General features: G+C 47.7%; 1 protein-coding gene across 3 annotated transcripts in view; it reads right to left on the reverse strand.

Moving 5' to 3' along the window:
* Window positions 1-22,523, reverse strand: part of CELF3 (CUGBP Elav-like family member 3) — an 81,599-nt gene extending 59,076 nt beyond the window's left edge. For 2 of the 3 annotated variants that reach the window (XR_014002702.1, XM_081173695.1), the window contains exon 1: window positions 21,653-22,523. Coding sequence is in view for 2 of the 3 variants with exons in the window: in XM_081173695.1 (XP_081029821.1) it covers window positions 21,653-21,797 (145 nt within the window). In the remaining variant the exon portion in view is untranslated. The remainder of the gene's footprint in view (window positions 1-21,652) is intronic. The other variant, XM_081173694.1, reaches the window with a different exon arrangement.
* Between the last annotated feature and the right edge of the window lie 2,585 nt (window positions 22,524-25,108).

A 25,108-nucleotide genomic window follows, 5' to 3' on the forward strand; every position in this document is an offset into this window, starting at 1 on the left:
CGCCGCAACCCCAGAGTCGGTCACGACTGGACCTAATGGTCAGGGATCCCTTTACCTTTACCTTACAATTCTATACAATGAATAGTATATATTATTTTTTCAAATGTACAGCTAGTTACGTCTTGGGAACCATCAGAGGGCAAGATTCAGAGGGGTTCCTTAGTCCAGCTGGAAATATAAGGTAGCCTTCGGGTTTATGTTTGGGCTTTATGCCTTCTGCTGGTTTATTCTCTCGGTTTATTTCTGTTCTTAGAAACACTAATGATTAAACAGTGCCGTGCATGTCGTAAATGAATTCAGTCATCGCTGACGTTACCTGGAAGAGCAAACCAGGTGTGTGTCTCCAGGTGACAGAGAGATGGCAAATAGGCAGAGACTTTCATTGCTTCATTGAATATTCCTGAACTGCAGGACTATTTAAACAGGATCAAAGAGGGTGGGGGTGGGAAAACCCCAAACAGTGTTTCACTTGTGGGTTTTACTAACTGAGTATCTCTCAATTCCCCTGCAATGAAACTAAGTCTATTTATTTAAATGGCAATCCTTCGCCACAATGAAAACAAGCCTGTGGATTTCTACGCATATCAAAGGCATGAATCTTTTTTCCAAAGAGGGATGTCAGGTCCAAGGCCTGGAAACGATGCCTTATGAGGAATGGCTAAGGGAGCTGGGCATGTTTAGCCTGGAGAAGAGGAGGTTAAGGGGTGATATGATAGCCATGTTCCAATATATAAAAGGATGTCACATAGAGGAGGGAGAAAGGTTGTTTTCTGCTGCTCCAGAGAAGCGGACACGGAGCAATGGATCCAAACTACAAGAAAGAAGATTCCACCTAAACATTAGGAAGAACTTCCTGACAGTAAGAGCTGTTCGACAGTGGAATTTGCTGCCAAGGAGTGTGGTGGAGTCTCCTACTTTGGAGGTCTTTAAGCAGAGGCTTGACAACCATATGTCAGGAGTGCTCTGATGGTGTTTCCTGCTTGGCAGGGGGTTGGACTCGATGGCCCTTGTGGTCTCTTCCAACTCTATGATTCTATGTAATGAAGGTATCTCTGAGTCTTCACCTCACCACTGATTACTTTGCTATCCTACACATGGAACCACTTTATTGACGCTATTTTGCATGCGCTTCAGGATAGATAATGCTAAAGATATTTTTGGTCATCTGAATAGTATCCCTTGCTTTTTCCTGTAGGACTAATTGCAGTCATTGACAGCTGTCAACAGGTTTACCATACCCATTGAGTCAATCGCCCATCTCCTACTACCCTTCTGAGAAAAAACCCACACCACCCTCCTACCAGGGTCTGGTGACTTGCACCACTCTGGCGAGACAGTCTGCAGGCAGGTGGGGTCTCATCCTGTGTACCAGATGGAGCTGGGAGACAGCTGCCCTGGACACAGAATTAACCTGCGCCTCCATGGATAGCACAGAATGACTCCCAGGCTTCGCACCTGGTCCTTCAGGGGCACAGTTGCCCCATTCAGGACCAGGGAGTCCTCCATACCTGCCTGCCCCCTGCCCCCCCAAAACAGTACTTCTGTCTTGTCAGGATTCATCCTCAAAATGATCACAGGGCCAGAGCTGCTTCTCTTGGAGGGTGGGGAATTTTCCAGCCCATGGGCCAGTCTTGGTCCACCGAGTGGGTGGGTGGGAAGGGACCCCAGTGTGGCCAATGAAGCCATTTCCCCAAACCACACCCACCAGTCAATCAACTGACATCACCAGCCGATGGGCAGGGTTCAATCCTGCTGCTTTGCCAGTGCATTCCTTGCAGAGAACGGCCTGGGAAAAGCAGAATCGCTGAACTCTCCACTTATCAGCTCAGCTTCTGTTTGTGGGGTGGGGTGTGGGGCTTCCCACCGGTTGGCCCTGTTAGAATTCCTGCTCCGTGATTGCAGTCATGGGATCGCTAAGTGTGCCGGTGTCTGTTGGCACCGGTCGCTGTGATTTTCGGGCAGAAGAAAGCTTTTGAAGCTCCCGAATGATCGACCAGGAGGGAGGGAACATGTCAGTCGGGCATGTGTCTCTGCCAGGGTCCTACTCGAGTGTAGGACGAGCTCCTGACAGCCCCCCGTGAGAACAGGACGCAGGACTAGATCGCTGCTTAGATTCCACAGAGACATTTATTATTTTTACAGGCGCAAACATTTCGGGCGGCTAGGCAAAGAGGAGCCACGCACAAGAGATCCGACCTATATACAGAAGAAAAACCCACATCGCACAGCCCTATGGCGAACCGAGTGCCAGGCCAGGCGATCACGTTTCCTTGGGGAAACTTGTCCTTCCCAGCTCGCCACTGCGGAGTTCATGCATAGTTTGAAAGGCGGAAAAACTTGCTCCGGTGTGATTCTGTTTGCCCCCATTCCCTCCCGCCGCCACCCTTTCTCAAAAATTCATGAGCAAAATATGTTCCTTTTCTTCCCAGCTGCAGTGCTGAGTTCTATATTTAGATTCCCTGCCAGCGAGCCTGTCGCAAGGAGCAGCGAGGCGGAAAAGCAAAAGCCGTCACACTCCAGCGGGCCCATCTTGCGGCGCCACGTCAGCTGAGCGGACAAGCTGCCGGCAGTAGCTTTTCCTGGGAGAGAGGGGGAGGGGTGCGGGACAAGAATATGGCTCTGTGCACAGCCTTGTCTGTTGCTGCTCCCCTGGGCTGAGTAGGAAAAAAAAACTGCCTGCAAATGACCTGGGGCCATTGGCAAAAGTGGTGGATTGGTCCCCGTCCCTAACCAGCGCGCTGCAAACTGAAATGTGGAAAGGGGCAAAAAAAGCAACAAAACAAAACCCACCATGGACTAGAAACTTGAGGATTTGGGTCAGCAAGTCTGGAAGTCCCCGCTTCAAAATTCACCCTGCCGATAAACAGCAAATCATACAGAGATGCGACGGGCACAGTCCTCTCCACGGACAGGAGTTGCTCCGAGCCTCTGCACCAAAAGTGAACGAAGGGAAAAGTCGTGCCCAGTGCAGAGGTGTAGCAGAAGCTTCTGCCCTCCTGCAGAGGCTGATGGGAAGGAGGGACGCCTAGAACAAGGACTCATCCAGAGAGGCAGCGGGCAGCCCTCCTCTTTGAACAGGCGCTTTCGAGCTGTATGGCTTTATTGCTGTATTGTTTTTAATACTCGATTGGGAGCTGTCCAGAGTGGCTGGGGAAACTCAGCCAGAAGGGCGGGGTATAAATTAATTAATTAATAATAATAATAATAATAATAATAATTTATTATTTATTATTTATACCCTGCCCATCTGGCTGGGTTTCCCCAGCCACTCTGGGCGGATTCCATAAAAATATTAAAATACTATAATACATCAAACATTAAAAGCTTCCCTAAACAGGGCTGCCTTCAGATGTCTTCTAAAAGTCTGGTAGTTGTTGTTCTCTTTGACATCTGGTGGGAGGGCGTTCCACAGGGCGGGCGCCACCACCGAGAAGGCCCTCTGCCTGGTTCCCTGTAACTTCGCTTCTTGCAGGGAGGGAACCGCCAGAAGGCCCTCGGCGCTGGACCTCAGTGTCCGGGTAAAACGATGGGGGTGGAGACGCTCCTTCAGGTATACTGGACTGAGGCCGTTTATTATTATTATTATTATTATTATTATTATTATTATTATTATTATTATTATTAGGGGTTTCCCCCCAGAGACACCCCAACACTCCTCTAATGTTGCCCAGGTCTCTAAGATCCTCATTAAAGTTCTTCAAGAGAACACCCATGAAGGGCTTGCAATGCTCCCCACCCAAAAAAGAGGGAGGGGAATAAATCTTTCACACCAAAGACGTGGGTAAGAAGAAATTTCAATTAATAAAATACAAACAACTTATCAACCTGACAATTTTTTTTAAGTCCACCGTCCAACAGACAAGCGCAGCGCATGTGGGGCTCGAGGGATTACGATGAGTTCAACGAGGGGAGGGACTGTGGGTCACCGTCGCCCTGGCAAATAGAGAAAATGAATTTTAAAAACCCTGCGCCGATAAACGGCAGAGTTTGTCGCTTGCATGAATTATGCAAATGGGCTGCTCTTTGCATAATCTATTCTGTTTCTTCCTCCGCCAAGCGGGCGAGGAAACCTCAGTTGCTGGAACATGAGTTCTCAGACGCTACAGAGACTTGAAAGGCAGCCCAGAGGGGGAAAACACACTTTGTACACGCACAGAGTGAGGCCTCTATGATTGCTCCTTCATATTTTCCATGGTGGAATCCTGACATTCAGAAAAACAGATGCTTAAGCCCTGCTGGGCCCTTACTTAGAGGGTGCAGAGCAGACAGAAATTCAACCGGTGCACTGTCCCTATAGCTGCCTGTCAAATTTTATTTTGGGCCTGTTGCGACTCTGTTATAAGGAATAGAAAATGAGACCTCCAACCTTCCGGAGCCCCTTTGGAAATCTAAGGCACCACAAAACCGATTTCAAAGAAGAAAAAAGTGATCACACTTAGGAATCAAATACATGCACCCAAAAACAAATGCAACATAGACAAAAAAGGAGGCCAGGGCCACTCAAAAATAGGCAAAATGGCCCCTGCCCCATAGCCAGCAAACAGACAAAAAAATCTGGGGCACCCATGTTGGCTGAAGAGGCACTAGATTTTATCTGACTGAGTTCCACTCAGACTAGATGCATTGAAGCGACTGAACCAGGGGTAGGCAAACTAAGGAGCCGGATCCGGCCCACGGACGGTCCAGGAATCAGTGTGTTTTTACATGAGTAGAATGTGCGCTTTTATTTGATATGCATCTCTGGGTTATTTGTGGGGCCTGCCTGGTGTTTTTGCATGAGAAGAATGTGTGTACTATGTACTGAGTTGAATAGGATCCAAAAGGCAGCAGTCTGATTGGTCCTAGAACAAAAGGATCCAGAATGCAGCAGTCTGATTGGTCCACAGGAGCCACCCAATCCAACTCCAGGTGGAAGTGAATCCGCAACCTGATTGGCCTACAGGAGAATCCCAGAATTAGCCAATCACGTGGGGCCCATTGTGTAAATAATGTATATAAAACAGATACTTTGAGGGGACTTTCATTCATTCCTCCTCACCACTATGAGCTGAATAAAGAGCATGAAATCCACTCTTGACTCCAAGTATATTTCAGTGTGCTTTTATTTAAAATGCACCTCTGGGTTATATGTGGGGCATAGAAATTTGTTTATTCTCCCCCTTCAAAATATAGTCTGCCCCCCTCCCCACAAGGTCTGAAGGACAGTGGACCGGCCCCCTGCTGGAAAAGTTTGCTGACCCCTTATATAACTGAACCTAAGTTAGTCCGATGCATTGGAGAAAAAACATTAGAAGAAAGAAGTGCATTGGAAGGCAGATAAAAGGAAGTATTTCACACAGCACATAATAATAATAATAAAATAATAAAATAAATAATAATAATAATAATATATCATTATTTATTATTTATACCCCGCCCATCTGCTCAATTTCGGTCGTGAGTTCGAGTCCCACGTTAGGCAAAAGATTCCTCCATTGCAGGGGGTAGGACTAGATGACCCTTGGGGTTCCTTCCAGCTCATGCTTCTACTCTCTCTTTCTTACAACCCATCTATGGGGTGACTCTGCTTGCCAGCCTCCTCCTCCTCCTCCCTTTTGGTGTTGCCCCTTGCAGGACTTAGCCCAGGGGGGAGGATAGGGAGGAAACTGGGCGGCATCCAACAGAATATTAAAATACAATAACCCATTAAACATTAAAAGCTTCCCTAAAGAGGGCTGCCTTCAGATGTCTTCTAAAAGTCTGGTTGTTGTTCTTGTCTTTGACATCTGGTGGGAGGGAGTTCCGCAGGGCGGGCGCCACCACCGAGAAGGCCCTGTAACATCACTTCTTGCAGGGAGGGAACCGCCAGAAAGGCCTCGGCGCTGGACCTCAGTTATACTATGGAACTCACTGCCTCAGGAGGGGAGCACCAGCTTGGAAGGTCTAAAAGAGGATTGTTGGGCAAATTCGTGGAGGAAAAGTCCGCTGATGGCTCCTAGCCAGGACGGCTCAGCTCTGCCTCCACTGAATGCTAGTTCCTGGAAACCGCAGAAGGGGGAAATGCTCGGATCCTGACACACATCTGGTCAGCCACTGTGAGAACAGGAGGCTGGGCTAGATGGTCCAGACGTCTGATGTTCTGATGCCATTGATTTGAATCCTGGGTAGGATTCGCATTGGATACAATTCATAGTGGGGAAAAGACCAAGCAAGGCAGTGGAGTGGGGAGTCTGGAGAGCTGAGACCCCATTTCCAGCCCCACCCATGGTTAAAAAGGAAGGTGGCAAAGGCCATCAATATATACCATATTTTTTGCTCTATAAGACTCACTTTTTCCCTCCCAAAAAGTAAAGGGAAATGTGTGTGCGTCTTATGGAGCGAATGCAGGCTGCGCAGCTGTCCCAGAAGCCAGAACAGCAAGAGGGATTGCTGCTTTCACTGTTGTTCTGGCTTCTGAGATTCAGAATATTTTTTTTTCTTGTTTTCCTCCTCCAAAAACTAGGTGCGTCTTGTGGTCTGGTGCGTCTTGTAGAGCGAAAAATATGGGGTGTGTGCGCGCCCAAAACAAACCCTACTCCCAGATTCCCAGCTTGCTTTCTTTCTTTCTTTCTTTCTTTCTTTCTTTCTTTCTTTCTTTCTTTCTTTCTTTCTTTCTTTCTTTCTTTCGCAAGAGCATTTGAAGAACCTGAGACGTACCGAACATATTTTTGTATCTCACTCTAAACAGGAACTTGCAGTCTTGGAAACTGCTTCGCACCTAGGATGAGGCGGTTTTCATTTGGGAGACCAAAAAGCACACACATTTGCATGTGAATTTCTGCCTAAAACAGTGGAGATTTTGTGTTTGAAAGCAGGGACAATTCGCTTTAGTATGGGAGGGGGAAACACCCCTTTGAAATGAAAATAATGCCCAAGGCTGTTTTTCTGTTTTTAAGATGACGGTTTCACTGCTTTATTCTTTTCGAGAACTGCTTTGAGGTTGTTGTGCTGTTGTTTTTAACCAAGCAGTATCTATTTTTTAAAATGAAATAAACAAGCAAGTATGAAATAAAATCCATAGGCCTATCCTTCTCATTTTGGGGTGAGAAACCAGTCTGCTTCACCTTACTCTAGAAAAGGTGTGTTTTTGTGTGTACAGTGGTACCTCAGGTTACATACGCTAGGTTACAGACTCCGCTAACCCAGAAATAGTGCTTCAGGTTAAGAACTTTGCTTCAGGATGAGAACAGAAATCGTACACCAGAGGTGCGGCGGCAGCAGGAGGCCCCATTAGCTAAAGTGGTGCTTCAGGTTAAGAACAGTTTCAGGTTAAGAACGGACCTCCGGAATGAATTAAGTACTTAACCTGAGGTACCACTGTATTAGGGCTGCCGGGTCAACAGCATCCTAGACCCTGAGATTTGAGAGCCCTGAGATACAGAGGCGGCCCCTGGTGATATTCCAGGGGCCGTTCTTGGAGATGGAAGTTAATTGGGAGAGGAGAGCTCCAGCACCCTGAATCTCTATGCTATAATTTGCAATCAGCTCCTGCCAGACTGAAGCTTGCAAGCTGCATGCACAAGTCTCCTTAGTAATTTCTTCTCTTTTTTTGGAATTTTTATTTCTTTATTTCATAGACAGAAAAAACAAACAATGATTATTCCCACCCACAAAAATACATATATTAACCCCAAAAAGAAAAGCCGAGAAAAAGAGAAAAGAGAGAATAATAATATTAGTACACCCATGTGACTTCCCTCCTCCAATACTCATCAAAGAACTTTAAGTTCTTATTCACATTGCACCTTATACAGCTTGTCTTTAATGCTCTATATATGAATTTTTCCTAGGTCTACTTTACAAACTTAATCTAAACATACCAACACATTTTCCTCAGAACAGTGTTGACTCACGTACTCTTCAAAACATTGCTATTATTAATTTCTTATTGTTATTATTCAAGGCCCTCTCACCAAACTGGAGATTGAAGTCATCTACCTGCCACCTGGAGGAGGCCGGGTGAACCTGGAAAATTCAGGTGGGAGCTGGAGACTCTGGAAACCCTAATATACCGTATTTTTTGCACCATAACACTCACTTTTTTCCTCCTAGAAAGTAAGGGGAAATGTCTGTGCATGTTATGGAGGGAATGCCTACGGGTGGCATGCCTACGGATTTTCCTCCTCTAAAAACTACGTGCGTGTTATGGTCGGGTGCGTGTTATAGAGCAAAAAATACGGTACATTCTCTCTCTGTGTGTTCCCTGATTGTTTGGGCTTTAATTCGCAGTCCCTTCGGGCCTGTCTGCATCCAACAAGGCAGTTGGAACAGCAAGGATCTTTCTATTGGTTTTGAGCATCCATCTCAACCCTGCCTTCACCACAAACTTCCACTTCTATCCCTGATCACCAGAGTCTTTTGAAGACAACGCCTGTCCATTTGCAAAACACAATTTCTTTCTTTCTTTCAAATGGTGGTTGCATCTACATTATGGCTACCAGATTTTTTTTCTATGAATCTGGGGACACTTTTTTTTGAAGCTGAGTAGCAACAGGGAGAAAAGCAATGACAGACCTAGACAGCATCTTAAAAAGTAGAGACATCACCTTGCCAACAAAGGTCCGTATAGTTAAAGCTATAGTAATCCCAGTAGTGATGTATGGAAGTGAGAGCTGGACCCTAAAGAAGGCTGATCGCCGAAGAATGGATGCTTTTGAATTCTGGTGCTGGAGGAGACTCTTGAGAGTCCCATGGACTGCAAGAAGATCAAACCTCTCCATTCTGAAGGAAACCAGCCCTGAGTGCTCACTGGAAGGACAGATCCTGAAGCTGAGGCTCCAAGACTTTGGCCACCTCAGGAGAAGAGAAGACTCCCTGGAAAAGACCCTGATGTTGGGAAAGATGGAGGGCACAAGGAGAAGGGGACGATGGAGGACGAGATGGTTGGACAGTGTTCTCGAAGCTACCAGCATGAGTTTGACCAAACTGCAGGAGGCAGTGGAAGACAGGAGTGCCTGGCGTGCTCTGGTCCAGGGGGTCACGAAGAGTCGGACTTGACTAAACGACTAAACAACAACAAAGCAACAGGGAGCCAGTAGTGGGGATGGTGAGGCAAAAGACCCTGGACCCAAGCACACATGCATATTGTAAGGTAAAGGGACCCCTGACCGTTAGGTCCAGTCATGGCCGACTCTGGGATTGCGGCGCTCATCTCACTTTACAGGCCAAGGGAGCCAGCTTACAACTTCCGGGTCATGTGGCCAGCATGATGAAGCCGTTTCTGGCGAACCAGAGCAGCGCATGGAAACGGCGTTTACCTTCCCGCCAGAGCGGTACCTATTTATCTACTTGCACTGTGTACTTTTGAACTGCTAGGTGGGCAGGAGCAGGGACCGAGCAACGGGAGCTCACCCTGTAGCGGGGATTCGAACCGCCGACCTTCCGATCAACAAGTCCTAGGCTCTGTGGTTTAAACCACAGCGCCACCCGTGTCATATAAAGGTGCAAAAACCTTCTTTAGCACCCTGTGAAACATAAATGCGCAGAGTATTTAAAAAACTGGGCAAGGGCCGGCCGGCCACGACTCTCGAGCTTCCCCCAATCAGTCAAAACAAAGGGGGAAGTGGGCAGGAGATTGCACAAGATACATCCTATGTGCACAAGACACATCATATGGGGACTTCCGGCGAGGAAAAATGGCGGGCGCCACGGCAGTGAGCAGCTCCTGAAGCCAGCCAGTGCCAACTGCGCTACCAGGTTGGCTCCGGGCTGCTAAGGCCACGTTTCCCGGGGACAGATTTGCAAATCTGGGGACTGTCCCCGGGAACTGTGGACATCTGGTAACCCTAATCTACATATCTGTTTGCAAAGCCAGCTCAGGATACTCTTTTGGGGGACTAACTAAGGTCAGAGAGAGGGAGATGAATGACGCATCGGATGAAATCACAGAGCATGGCAAAATAGCAGGAAAAAAATTGCACTTTTGCCCATTCGGCCCCTAAATCAGATCAACTGAACAAAAGAAGCAACACACCCCCACACCCTCTACAGCCATAGGCTGTAAGAGCCCTCTGGTTTCAATGAAATCAGATTCACATGGTTCAACTCACGAAGAGATAGATCATCTCAGTAAACTTCACAGCAGCCGCTTAAGGTGGGCTTCTAGTGTTGTATCCTCATAGCAAAATTTAATTATCCAATTGATGGCTAATCTTCCCGCAGCTCAAAGCAGCAGTGCCCATGCATTAAGAGAGAGGTAGTTGAAGGCTAGGGGGAACTCTAAGAAAATTAATGTATTAAAAAACCACTTGCAAAAATCAAAAAGGGTGTGTGTTGAGGGGGGCAGAAAAACTTGGAAAAAACAAGCAAGAGCGGGGACAGAATAGGGTATCTTGGCCAACTAGAAGCTTTGGCAGGAGTGTTCCATGCTGCAACATTTTGTTGCAGACCCCATTTGTTACCCATATATTACAATTTTTGGGAGGGTTGGGATTTGGGATGGGCAGATGTGTCCGTTTTCAGTTCTCAATCTGAAATTCAGTTCTCCACACTTCCACCTCAGGTTGCAAATCCTTTTTTTAAAAAGGTCCTCAAGAAAATTCACCGGTATTTTAGTGCATTTTTCTCCTAATATCCACACGCTCACATGCAGTTTTAGCCTATGACACATATTTTAGCAAAGCAGTTCCCCTTAATACAACATGCATTTGTACATTATATGCATTCTTATGCACAATTTACCGCAGTATATGCATTTATGTACATATAGAGGAGGGAAAAAGGTTGTTTTCTGCTGCTCCAGAGAAGCGGACACGGAGCAATGGATCCAAACTACAAGAAAGAAGATTCCACCTAAACATTAGGAAGAACTTCCTGACAGTAAGAGCTGTTTGACAGTGGAATTTGCTGCCCAGGAGTGTGGTGGAGTCTCCTACTTTGGAGGTCTTTAAGCAGAGGCTTGACAACCATATGTCGGGAGTGCTCTGATGGTGTTTCCTGCTTGGCAGGGGGTTGGACTCGATGGCCCTTGTGGTCTCTTCCAACTCTATGATTCTATGATTCTACATGCCACTTGGGTGGAGAACTGCATTGCAAAATTCAAAGGGGTGTGAGTTTTGCAGGAGGGCTGCATTTCGGACCGTGAATTGTTTTGGAAAGTGTGAATTTGGTAGGTTTTTGCCTTTAAATGAGAACTCTGTTGAATTTCTCCCCCTATCCCATGGTTGCTGAGCGACAGCAAATTATCTAGAGGCATTCCAAAGATTTCTGTGTGCAGGATGAGGTCCATTGGCCTCTGGTACCATTTATGGGGAATTTTCACAAGTTTGATTTTGTCACTCCAGTGTAAGAAATGTGTCCCAACTGATGTTTCTCTCATTTACTCAAGTCTGCAAGGCCCAGGATTTCCTTTGCACCTGGCCTAACCTATCCCCCGTCTCTCAGACGAGGGGATGCCAACTGACCATGAAAAACCCAGGCTAAGTCTGCTCCTGCGCCCATTTCAGCAGGCTGATTTGCAGGAAACTAGGAAGGGAAACCATTGGCAGCATGGAAATAATGTCGGGTCAGCCCAAGCTCTGCTTTCCTGTTACATGAAGTTTCAGGAGCAAGAGGCCTGTCCCAGAAGCTGGTGAGCCTGTCAAGGTGAGATTTAAAACAGACACAATTTAAACCACACCCTGAATCTCTGTGTTACATCAGTTGTCTGATGGGTAGCAAACCACTGTATGCGGTTGGAGGATGGATGGAGGGCTAACAGATTGACAAGACAGAAGTACTGTTTTGGGGGGACAGGGGGCAGGTGGGTGTGGAGGACTCCCTGGTCCGGAATGGGGTAACTGTGCCCCTGAAGGACCAGGTGTGCAGCCTGGGAGTCATTTTGGACTCACAGCTGTCCATGAAGGTGCAGGTTAATTCTGTGTCCAGGGCAGCTATCTGCCAGCTCCATCTGGTGCGCAGGTTGAGACGCCACCGGTCTGCAGACTGTCTTGCCAGAGTGGTGCATGCTCTGGTTATCTCCCGCTTGGACTACTGCAATGTGCTCTACGTGGGGCTACCTTTGAAGGTGACCTGAAAACTGCAGTTAATCCAGAATGTGGCAGCTAGACTGGGGACTGGGAGCGGCCGCCGAGACCATATAACACCGGTCTTGAAAGACCTACATTGGCTCCCAGTACGTTTCCGAGCACAATTCAAAGTGTTGGTGCTGACCTTTAAAGCCCTAAATGGCCTCGGTCCAGTATACCTGAAGGAGCGTCTCCACCCCCATCGTTCTACCCGGACACTACCCGGCCATCCAACCTCTGCTTAAAAACCTCCATGGAAGGAGAGTCCGCCATCTCCCGAGGGAGACAGTTCCACTGCCGAACAGCTCCTACTACCAGGAAGTTCTTCTTGACGTTTAGTTGAAACCTCCTCTTTTGTAATTTGAATCCATTGATTTGGGTCCCAGAGCATGAGAAAACATCTTCCATGTGAGAGATATTTGGAGATGGCTAACATCTCCTCTCAGTTTCCTCTTTTCCACACTAATCATACCGCAGGGCCCTAGTCTCTTGTGTCAACTGGTGGTCGGTGCCCATGGAGACTGGTGGAGTGGAAGACAGGGAGACCCACAGTGGGCGGAGCCAGAGCCAACGAGACCCACAGTGGGCGGAGCCAGAGCCAACGATGGGCGGATCCAACGAATTCTCCATTGCCCCCAACCTCCTCCCTGCTGTGTTCTACTAGGACAAAATTAAAGCTCAGGGCTAGGAAGATGACAGGGGAGCCAAACCACAGGCTGCTTGAAAGTCCGAAGGCAGGGAGCCTCCATAACGCTTAAGATCTACCCACCGGTCTTGTCCGATCACAAAATGCCGAAATCTACAGCAAACAGCTCCAGGTTCCAGGCAGGGAGATAGGACAGCAGGGGTCTGGCAACTTATTCCACCCTGTCTTTATATAACTTGCAATATTTTAAACAACTCAAGGGTCAAAGTCGGCCTCTTTTTCCAGGAGGATTTGGATAGCTGTCGTTGGAGTGCCGAGATAAATCAACCGTTCCTCATAAGGCTTAGTTTCCAGACCCTTGATCATTTTGGTCTCCCTCTTCTGCACATGTTCCAGCTTGTCAATATCCTTCTTAAATTGTGGCGCTCAGAACTGGACACAGATTCCAGGTGTGGCCTGACCAAGGCAGAAGAGAGTGGCACTGACCTGGACTCTAGACTTCTGTTTATACAGCCAAGAATAGCATTAGCTTGTTGGGGTTTTGGGGGGAGGGTTTTTGGGTTTTTTTGCAGAGCAGCGCTCCCAAACTTCTAATCAGATTCCATTTTTTTGCAGAGGGTCCAGGCTAGGTCTTTGGGAACATTGTTCTGGGTCTTTTTCTTTTTTCAATCAAGTGGTACAGAAATCTTAAGAAATAAGTAAAACAAATAGTTCACAAACCCCTAAGCAACTTGGTTCTAAAGTTACTAGGGGACTTCCTGATTCCACCTCAATCACCAAGATCGTCTGATGAGCCACCTCGGGTGGTTCTCCCCAGGCCCCAGGGCTTCAGCTGGCCTTAGGATCCTGACCGTTAGGTCCAGTTGTGGCCAACTCTGGGGTTGCGGCGCTCATCTCGCTTTAGTGGCCGAGGGAGCCGGCGTACAGCTTCCAGGTCAGGAGGACTAAGGCGCTTCTGGCGAACCAGAGCAGCGCACGGAAACGCCGTTTACCTTTCCGCCGGAGTGGTACCTATTTATCTACTTGCACTTTGAGGTGCTTTTGAACTGCTAGGTTGGCAGGAGCTGGGACAGAGCAACGGGAGTTCACCCCATCACGGGGATTCGAACCACCGACCTTCTGATCAGCAAGTCCTAGGCTCTGTGGTTTAGACCACAGCGCCATCCGCGTCCCTTCCAGCTGGCCTTAACTGACCCTTCAATGCAGCGGGCTCTGCCCTGTGGAACTCCCTGCCTCTAGCGGTTCAGATGGAACCACCGCTGACTTCTTTCAGGTGTCTTTCGAAAACTGAATGCTGCCTAGAAAAGGCCTTCATAAGACGAGCTACTCTTTTCCACCATCCACCGAGGTTCTATTGATGTTTCCCAATAATTTTTTACAGATATTTATAAATGTGGCGTTTTCGACATGTTGTAAGCTGCCTTGAAAAAGTGGATTATAAATTGGCAAATAAACGAACGAATAAAATGCTAGTTGTGCTGGAATAGGCAATGGGGGCAGGATCCTTTTGGCTTCCCGGAAGGATCCAGCTGTGCGTTGCAACGGAAACAGTGTGTTGGGTCTAAATGGGCCTCCCTTGGGCTTGATCCATCAGGGGTCCGTGAAACTCTCCCAGGCCACGCCGTCTGAGCGAAGACAGATGGGGGTAAGGCCTGTCTATCTTCAAGCCCATCTACCTGTCTCTCCTTTCCTTGTTTGCTTAGTTAGTTAATATGCTCCTACATTATAATGAGCCATTCCCGTTGGGGCAATTAAGAGATTAAATTTGGCAGCTGTTCCTGTTCGCTCTGATTTGGCAATTTCCGTATCCCTCCCTTACCCCCAGCCCCAAATTGGGGGTTGAGCGGAACCAGCTATCACAGCTGCCCTGGGCAAAATTAATTTCATATCTATCCCCCCCCCCAAAGCCCCTCTTCCTCAGATCTTGCTGTACCAAACTCAACCTAAGCAACAAAGAGCAGCAGAGTTGGATCTTCTGCACCGGTTTTATGGATTGAGAGAGAAATGGGCTGCTGGGGGGGGGCAGGAGACCAGGCAGGAGAGCTCCCCCTGGCTTGGGAGTATTTGTCCTGAGAGGGGTGGGGTTCTTCTCCCCCTAAGTTTTCCTTATTAGCTAGGCACCCCTGAGATTCTGCTGCACACCCCCACACCACAAGCAACCACCTGAACTAGCGAAATAAAGGCCTCCTTCATCATTTCCCAAAGACCCTTCTCAAAGAGTTACAGTGGTACCTCGCAAGACGAATGCCTCGCAAGACAAAAAACTCGCTAGACGAAAGGTTTTTCTGTTTTCGATTTGCCTCCCAAGACGAAATTTCCCTATGGGCTTGCTTCGCAAGACGAAAACGTCTCGCAGCTTTGTTTCCTTTGTCTAAAAACAAAGACATGTTTTGTTTATAAAGTTAATTTATTTTCCCTTCAATTTTTGAACTGCTCTTTACAGTATGTGTGACTTTAAAGAGCAGTTAATAAACTGTTGTTGTACCAAATTTGGCTTTGTTTCGACTTTTTTTGACCATAGGAACGCATTAATTGATTTTCAATGCATTCCTATGGGATTTCGTGATTCGCAAGACGAAAAATTCGCTAGACGACAAAAATTGCGGAACGAATTAATTTCGTCTTGCGGGGCACCACTGTACCATATTTTCCACTCCATAAGACACTCTTTTTTCCTCCTAAAAAGTAAGGGAGAATGTCTGTGCATCTTATGGAGTGAATGCGTGGTCCCTGGAGCCAAATTGCCCAGCAGTGAAAAGCAGATCATGCTTTCTTTTTAGAAAGAGGGAAGTGGGTGTTGAAAGGAAGCAGCTGATCGGCAAGTGATCAGGGAGGGAGATAAGGGAGGCTAGAGATAAAGGAGGCTGCCTGGGAGGTAAAAGCCCATGGATCCTCCGGATTTTTGCATCGGGTCATCCCAAATTCACCGTCAAATCACATATCATGTCTGTGGCCACAGAATGAACCACAAAAATCATACTTCCACTCTTTCATTCAGAATATATTTTTTTCTTGTTTTCCTCCTCTAAAACCTAGATGCGTCTTATGGAGCGAAAAATACGTATCTAAAAGCATGCAATGTTGCACAGCTGGCTGGCTGGTGCCGATACGAATTGTGGTCCAAAACACTTGGAGGGCTCCAGTTTGGTAAAGCCTGCCCTATTTTTCCTTTAAAAGAAAATCACCATCAGCTGTGCTTGAAGGAGGGTTTCCCTTTTTTGTGTGTGGGGGGTGTATACAGACAGACCGAGGAAATAAAAGCCCCACAATTATCTCGGCACACGCTGTTCAAATCCTCCTGGAAAAGGAGGCTGACTTTGCCCCTTGAATTGCTTAAAATTTTGCAAGTTATATAAAAGACAGGGTGGAATAAGTTGCCAGACCCCTGCTGTCCTATCTCCCTGCCTGGAACCTGGAGCTGTTTGCTGTTGATTTTGGCATTTTGTGATCAGACAAGACCGGTAGGTAGATCCTAAGCATTATGGAGGCTCCCTGCCTTCGGACTTTCAAGCAGCCTGTGATTTGGTCCCCCCTGTCATCTTCCTAGCCCTGAGCTTCAATTTTGTCCTAGTAGAACACAGCAGGGAGGAGGTTGGGGGCAATGGAGAATTCGTTGGCTCCGCCCATCGTTGGCTCTGACTCCACCCACTGTGGGTCTCCCTGTCTTCCACCCCGCTGGTCTCCATGGGCACCAACCACCAAAGATTAAGGGTGCAAGACAGAAGGAGACCCTCGTGAGTGTGTTTACTCAGAAGCAAGCCTCTCAGGTCTTGGCGAAGCTCGCTTCAGAGTAAGCACGGTTTAGGAATGTCAACTGGGAGCACCATCCCACGCAGGTTGACTCAGAAAGGAGTCCCACTGCGTTCAACAGCGTTTGTTCCCAGGTAAGTGTAGAATGGATTTCAACCTCCCTGTGTGTCCCTGTATCATGGAAAGTGAGAGACTATTCAGTTCTGGGTTATGTATGTATCCTTCATCTCTGGCAATTAGGCTTTAGGAAATTGGTGAGCAAGGAAGGAGAAGGCAAGCTCACTGCCAAAGCTGTGTGATTGTTACGTGGATATTATATAGACATAGTAAAAGGTAAAGGGACCCCTGACCATTAGGTCCAGTTGTGGCCGACTCTGAGGTTGCGGCGCTCATCTCGCTTTGTTGGCCGAGGGAGCCGGCGTACAGCTTCCGGGTCATGTGGCCAGCAGGACTAAGCCGCTTCTGGCGAACCAGAGCAGCACACGGAAACGCTGTTTACCTTCCTGCTGGAGCAGTGCCTATTTATCTACTTGCACTTTGATGTGCTTTCAAACTGCTAGGTTGGCAGGAGCAGGGACCAAGGAACAGGAGCTCACCTCGTCGCGGGGATTCGAACCACCGACCTTCTGATCGGCAAGTCCTAGGCTCTGTGGTTTAACCCACAGCGCCACCCACATCCCCATTTATATATAGACATACCAACTTCTTATTTCTATGCCAGGGGTGGGGAACTTTTCTGGTCTGGCCATCAGACCAGATCTTTCTCTCCCCACCCCTGCCAGGCCAAATTTGACAGGTGGGTGGGACCAATCACCTGTCAATCACCTGACATCACTTCAACATCACTGCACCCCGACGTTTGTGACTTCAAAGCACAGCACAGGCTGTTTCAAAAGCACATTTGTAAGCAGCCCTTTGCTGCTCTTTAAACCTCAAAAACCCTAGTTATACTGAAAGGCAGGCTTCCTCAACCTCGGCCCTCCAGATGTTTTGAGACTACAATTCCCATCACCCCTGACCACTGGTCCTGCTCGCTAGGGATCATGGGAGTTGTAGGCCAAAAACATCTGGAGGGCTGAGGTTGAGGAAGCCTGCCTAAGGGTCTTCTCCACCTGGTTTGATCCACCAGCTCCGCAGAAATCCTGTCAATTTAAAAGCCAAAGAGGTGTTCAGTTCTTTAGAATAGGGTGGTGGTGGGTTAGGATTATTCTTGCTAGATGCAGGATGTGTGAAATGGGAACCTAACACCTTAGCACTCATGCGCTAAAGCAACGAGGTGCATTTGTTTTCCCATGGAGAGATTTCGCTTCTAAAGATTCCTTGGCGGGGTCAGGGGTGCTTGGACTCTGCTACAAACTCGCACCAGCTAATTATTATTATCCAGAATGCAGCAGCTAGACTGGGGACTGCGGGCAGCCGCCGAGACCACATAACACTGGTCTTGAAAGACCTACATTGGCTCCCGGTATGTTTCCGAGCACAATTCAAAGTGTTGGTGCTGACCTTGAAAGCCCTAAACGGCCTTGGTCCTGTATCCCTGAAGGAGCGTCTCCACCCCCATCGTTCTGCCCGAACACTGAGGTCCTGCTCCGACGGCCTTCTGGCGGTTCCCTCGCTGCGAGAAGCCAAGTTACAGGGAACCAGGCAGAGGGCCTTCTCGGTGGTGGTGCCTGCCCTGTGGAACGCCCTCCCATCAGAGATAAACAACTACCTGACATTCAGAAGACACCTGAAGGCAGCCCTGTTTAGGGAAATTTTTAATGTGTGACATTTTAGTGTATTTTTGGTCTTTGTTGGAAGCTGCCCAGAGTGGCTGGGGAAGCCCAGCCAGATGGGTGGGTACAAATAATAAATTAAAGGTAAAGGTACCCCTGACCATGAGGTCCAGTCGTGGCCGACTCTGGGGTTGCAACGCTCATCTCGCTTTATTGGCCGAGGGAGCCGGCGTACAGCTTCCGGGTCATGTGGCCAGCATGACTAAGCCGCTTCTGGCAAACCAGAGCAGCGCACCCCGTCGCGGAGATTTGAACCGCCGACCTTCTGATCGGCAAGTCCTAGGCTCTGTGGTTTAACCCACAGCGCCACCCACGTCCCAATAAATTATTATTATTATTATTATTATCGATTACGTTTATTGCCCACCTTTCTCCAAAGAGCTCAAGGCCGCGTATATGGTTCTCCCTCTCCCTGTTTTACCCTCACAACAACCCTGTGAGGGAGGTCAGGCTGAGAAACAGAGAATGGCCCCGATGTCTCACCCAGTGGCTGAATGGGGTTCTCGAATCCTAGCTTACCACCACAACTGGCTCAAGGAATCCACAAACTTGAAGAAAAATTACTGGGGGAGGAAGGAGGGAAAACAATTTGCCCGGGTCAAGGGCCAGGAACGCAGAATGTGCCCAGGAAACTGAGGACTCATCCTGCCTCCATTGGCATAGCCATTGCGGCTAGCAGTCAATCATAGCCCTGTCCCTCTGATCATAAGCCTGATCCTCTGAGCAAGGGTAGCCATGTGGTGCCCTTCCTAGACTACAAATCCCATCCTCCTTGCCTGTTGCTGCACTGGCGGCTGGGCGTGAGGGTCCGAGGACCCCTCTGAGAGGGCGGGTCAGATGTGGTGAGGGGAAAACCACCACACACTGATCCCAAATGGCTTCTCCTCAGAACACCCAACCTTTTCCCTCGTTCAGCTACAGAGAAACGGAGGCTACTCAAGGAATTCTAAACGAAAAAATATATTCAAACTGCATCATATTGCAGATTTAGAATATGCTAGTGTTTTTCCAGACCTGGAGGTTTGTCCTCCACCCCCAAGCCTTGCATGCAAATCTGAGGGAATTGGTTCGTTAATTGATCTTATTTTATTGCTAGTGTTTTGCAACGCCAAACATACAATACCACCAAACATGAAACTTTAACTCCTGCTCAAACATCCTGTTTATTATTATTTTTTTTTGGGGGGGGATATCCCACGCCCTGCAACTTCCAACTTACTCAGGCTCTAGGCCTCAATCTCGACTCATTTCCCTTCTAACAAAGATTGCCAATTCCTTTTTCAGCCCTTGCTCCTCCGCCTTTAATAGCATCTCAATTTATTGGAACTTGGGGGTGGTGTGGCTGGCGGGGGGAGAGATATTTTTTTCATGGCACTGGAGATAAACATGGTCCCCTTGTAAACACTTGTCAGCTGAATCCTTGTCCGAGTCACAGAAGCACAGGCTGATCACAAAAAGCTGGCAACTTCCTTGTCTGCGCGAAACCTACCAAATACCATTTGCAATAAAACGAAGAGAAGCAAACAATCCCAAGAGCCTCACACCTGGTTATTGTGTTCCCAGCTGGCCTGATGGGTGATCAGTTCTCTTTTCCTAGACTTCAAAGACAAGAGCAGCTTCAAATGGGCTCAGCAAATGTTACTTCATTCTCTTATTGCCCTCTCTCCCAGCAGTTTACAAAGCCAAAACCATTTTTCATGGTGCCGCAAATACCTGCCAAACAACGTCCATTAATCAGGGTTTTGGATCAGCAAGCCCAGACACATACTAGACGCCTCTATCGGTTGCCAAAATTTGGATGCTGATGAAATCTCAGAAATTAAGCGAAGCTGGACCTCAGGAATTTTTGCCACTTTAAAAAAGACCCCCAAAACCCCCAAACCCCTTAATGTTCTTAATTATACTCCGTTCCCTTCCTTGTGTTCCTCCAGGGTGTACTGAGTGGATTTTGCTTGCTTTCTCTTCCCTCTGAATCAGCACCTGAGGGCAGAGCAGTGTTTACCAGTCGGCATCACAGGGAATAATAATAATAATAATAATCTTATATTGCAACTTTTCCTGCCACTCACCTACAAAAGTTTGATGCATCTTGAAATGTGGTTTCAAATACAATTTAAACAAAACAATTTCATAGGTGGCTACTCTCTTACACAGCTGAGAATAAAGGCCTGGGAAGGGGAGGCAGCGACAATGAGGGGCAGTTTTGCTGGGGAATCTGGAGGGGGAATGATCTGGCAAAAATAATAAAAACCACCCAAGAAAGACGAAAGCTTTCTTGTTCTGGAAACCAAGAGGTCTCCCGAGTTCTGTTGGAACAGGCATGTTGAAACCTGGAAATCGTTCCAGGGGCTGCAATTGTGTCACCCAGCATTGAGCTTCAGCTAAAATCACACATTGTTTCCTCTTCAAGAAGGTGGTTTTAATTTCCTTTTTTTAAAAAAAAAAAGAAAAGGCAAAACTTGATAAGCGATTAGGTTACAAAAATCCAGAAGCTCTGCCGTCACAGGTAAAAACAACAACCGTGGATTTATTTAGCGACACTTTAAGAGGAGAGGCATCACTGAAGCCCTTTCTGAAAGGGGGGGGGCTGGACCCCTCCCTCTTTCCAACTCCAAAAGGAAAACATAAAAGAGGAAATGAACTGGAGAAAGGGTCTGAAATCTTTTGCCCCCCGCGCCTCTCTCTCTCTCTCTCTCTCTCTCTCTCTCTCTCTCTCTCTCTCTCTCTCTCTCTCACACACACACACACACACACACACACACACAAATACACACACCCCAAGCTCAAAGTCAGTGGAAATCTGCTCAAAACACCCTGATCCCCGCTAAACGATCCCTGCTCCCCTGCTAAGTTAGGGTCCTCTGCTTCCGAACCTTACTCCACACGACTCCAAGAAATCAGGATCTAGATGCCCACCCTCCATCCTATTGACAGGCAAGTCTCTAACCCCATCCTGTGGGTGGTTAGACATCCAGGGTTCTATTCATGGTGGCCTTTGCGCGGGGGGGGGGGGGAGGCGGGAGAAATCTACTGGCTCTCTACCTCCGGCCATCTGTTACCATCTCCCGCCCCCCTCCCTCTCCTCCTGGAAAAACCGCTTACCCTCAAATGCCTTGCTCTGACAGCCCGCCCCCCCCCAAGCCTACAAACTCCGCGCGTAACGCTCGCCAGTGACGAGCCGGGCGGTGCTTTCCGAACGACGAATTTATCCTCTCGCTTAAAGCGGTTTTTTTTGCGCGCCCCCTCCTCCAACCGGGCAGTGCAATTCCAGGCGATCCTTGGGGCTCAGAATTCTCCTTCTTCTCCTCTCTGCCCCCCCCCGACCCCCAGTACTGTCCCCATCGGCTTTGTTGTTCTTCGCCCGCTCCTACTCCATCCCACCGCTGCCACCCGCGCATCCGACGCGCGACGGTACCCGGGGCGCAGCGCTTGGTCTCTGCGCGTAACGCGCGCCTTACCTTTATGCATGCCGGTGTATTTATCCTTAATGACTGTCAACTCGTAGATTTTGCCGAACTGCTCGAAGATGGGCTTAAGGTCCTTCTCCTCTAAATTCCGGGGGATTTGTCCAATGAAAAGTTTGATGGCGTCTGGTTCCTTCATTGGTTCAAAAAGGAGCAAGCTGGAGCGAGCCTCGAATTCAGAATGTTCACCAAAAAGGGGGGGGGGAATAAAGGAAGGAAAGGGGGTGGGGGGACCACGCCGGAACAAAACAAAGAAAAAAAGAAAAGGGGAAAAAAGAGCAGAAAATCCCAAGCTGGACTCGGTCGCCTTCGTCGTGTGTGCGTGGAAACAAAGAGATCAAAAGCCGCCAGCAGTTTGGGAGACAAAATTTCCCTCCAATCTCGCTTTAATTGAACGGCATTTCCGTCTGCCTCGCTTCTCTCCCAAATCCTTCAATTATTATTATTTTCTTTTTAAAAAAAAGAGGATGAGGAAGTGTGGTAGGGGGACGAGAAAGAGAGGGACAGAGAGATTTCCTTTCCTTTTTTCCCCCCACGGGTGCAAAAAAATACAATAAAATTCCTATTGAAAAGATAAAAATAAAATAACAATTCTTCTTTTAAAAATAATGCAAAGAGTTCTACGATTCGGCCTTATCCCAGGGTCGTGGGCAGCCCCCGGACCCTCATTCTAATTCTTCTGATCAAACAATTACAAAGCTTGCAAGCAGTTAATTAGTTTATTGATTAACTTTCCGTGGCGCGGTTGAGATTCTGGGGTTTCTTGTGATTTCCCCCCCCCTTCTCCTCTTCCTCCTCCTCCTTCTCCCCTCTCTTTTCTTCGCTTATTGATTCATTTTCGCACCCTGACGGCTCTTTCCCTCCCTCCCACCCCTTTAAAATTTCCTTCCTTCCCTCCCCCCCAGCCCCACCTCAAGAGCGCGATTTCGGCTGCTTTTTCAGGTTTGACGGTCCCTTCCTTTAATGGATCTTGAGCTCTGTTTCAAATCTTTTTCTTTACCAACAAAACCTCCGGCAGCACACACAGCCCTGGCGGCCCCTCCTCCTCGCCCCCCCCCCACTAATAATCATGTCAGAGTTAGGGACCGGCAACAAATTACCGGCTCAGGAGAGACGAGAGCAGCGCGCGGGCTGAGAGGGGAGCCGGGCAAGCAATCCTTAAACCCTGAGAAAGGAGCCCTTTACCTGCTTTCAAAGAGTGACTTGGAAACTTTGCAGAACCACCTGGGGGCAAATAACGCCTCCCTCCCAGGACCCACCTTATTTCTGCGGGATACAGGGTTGGGATATTGCTTAGGGGCTGATTTAATTTTGGAGATGTTCATTCTCCTGTTATAGATACTCATTTGTTGCATCTTAATTTTCAGATCTTTGGTAATAACCTTTATTGGGATTTTTATTAAAGTGATTTTTATTAGAGTGCCTGGCGTGCTCTGGTCCATGGAGTCACGAAGAGTCGGACATGACTAAACAACTAAACAACAACAACGTTAAAGTGATACAAAACAGTACCAAGAACAATGTAATAAATAACTAAACATAATAATCTCCCTGCTCTGCTGGTTTCTTTTGGTCTCCATCCTAATCCTATCGGGTTTCACTGTGTTTTTAGATTTTATTATGACTCACATGGGGGTTGTTTAATTTCCCTGTGTATGTTTTGGTACGTTTTTTATTTACTGCTTATGTCTACTTTTGTTACACTTTTGTAATTACGTAAATCTTCTCATGTTGCAAGCTGCCTTTTCAAGCGGCCCCCTGGTGTCATAATGATTGACAGGTGGGTGGCCCCATCCAGGCGGAAGGCTGATGGGGTAAAGAACTGGCTGGATCCAGTTCCCAACCCCTCCGTCAAAACATGGACAGAATAAAAAACCAGGCAATCAAACCATTCCATTTAAACAACAACTCAATGGTTCAGATGGAGAGATCAAGGGAAAGACGTCTGTGAAGCCACTGGTGACCCAAAATGACCCTCTTTATACATCTTGCAGTCGTGAAATCCACAAGTTATTTTTATGCCTCGTATACGACACAGGACTTCCCCGTCTAATTCGCTCCCTGTAGTCATAAGAAACAAGGAAGGGTTTTCTGGGTCAGGCCAGTGGCCTGCCTAGTCCATTCTCACAGTAGCCACCCGGATCCTTGCAGGATACCCACAATCAGGATTCAAACACAAGAGCCCTAGGCAACCTAAGACCCAGGGGCCTTATGCGGCCAAATCGCCTTCTCAGTCCGGCCCACTGACGGTCTGGGAATCAGTATCTTTTTACATGAGTAGAATGTTTCCTTTTATTTAAAATGCATCTCTGGGTTATTTGTGGGGCCTGCCTGGTGTTTTCACGTGAGTAGAATGTGTGCTTTTATTTAAAATGCATCTCTAATATAATAAATTTTATTTATACCCTGCCCTCCCCAGCCAAGACCGGCCTCAGGGCGGCTAACAACCAATAAAAAACAAGTTGATAGAAATGCAACTTAAAAAAACAAGATTAAAATACAACATTAAAACATTAAAATGCAGCCTCATCACAGGAGGAGAAAGGAAAAAGAAAGAGGGGGAGGGAATCAAATTGACTCCAAGCCAAAGGCCAGGCAGAACAACTCTGCCTTACAGGCCCTGCGGAAAGAAATCAGATCCTGCAGGGCCCTGGTCTCATGAGGCAGAGCGTTCCACCAGACCGGAGCCACTGTTGAAAAGGCCCTGCCTCTGGTTGAGGCTAATATAACTTCCTTCTCTGGATTATTTGTGGGGCATAGGAATTCGTTCTCCCCCCCCCAAAAAAAAATAGTCTGGCCCCACACATGGTCTGAGGGACGGTGGACCGGCCCATGGCTGAAAAAGGTTGCTGACCTATGCCCTACACAAATACAGAGTGGAGTCCCTAAGACGGTTGAATATCGTCTTGCACTGGAAACTCCTGCAGCCAAGTTGGTGCCGAATGTATAGCTTTGCCTTCCTTCGGGCCACACTGGTGAGACTGGCGGGTGTCTTCTCATCTGGGCAGCCCAGGATCTCTATGCACTCTGCCCAGGCTTGCATGCCCAGAGGGGTCACTTGTCCCTCAAGACAGATGGGTGGCAAAAACTATTGGCTCTGACCATTGTGCCAGAGCATAGTCGTTGTAGCTAGTAGCATTCACTGGCCATGAATTTGTGCAATCTTATTTGAAAGCCATCTAAGCTAGCCGCCCCAGAAAGCCAAAGATTGGAAACACATCGCTTGATGTTTTGGGGAACTTCCTGAAGATGTGTTAACCCTCAGGATGCTTTCCCCATTTTTATTTTATTTGCAAAATGGGAAATATCAAAAAAGAGCTGTTTTTCTTCCCCTCTCCGGCTTATAGAAAGGGGCTGGATAACCCCCCTTTTGTCCTATAGAAAGATTGTCACAAATCTCCTCCGATAAGCAACAAGAATCTGACACTAGGTTAATGCACCCAAAACTCT

The sequence above is a fragment of the Podarcis bocagei genome (assembly GCF_964188305.1).
Source record: "Podarcis bocagei genome assembly, chromosome: 16".
NCBI classification, from domain to species: Eukaryota; Metazoa; Chordata; class Lepidosauria; order Squamata; family Lacertidae; genus Podarcis; species Podarcis bocagei.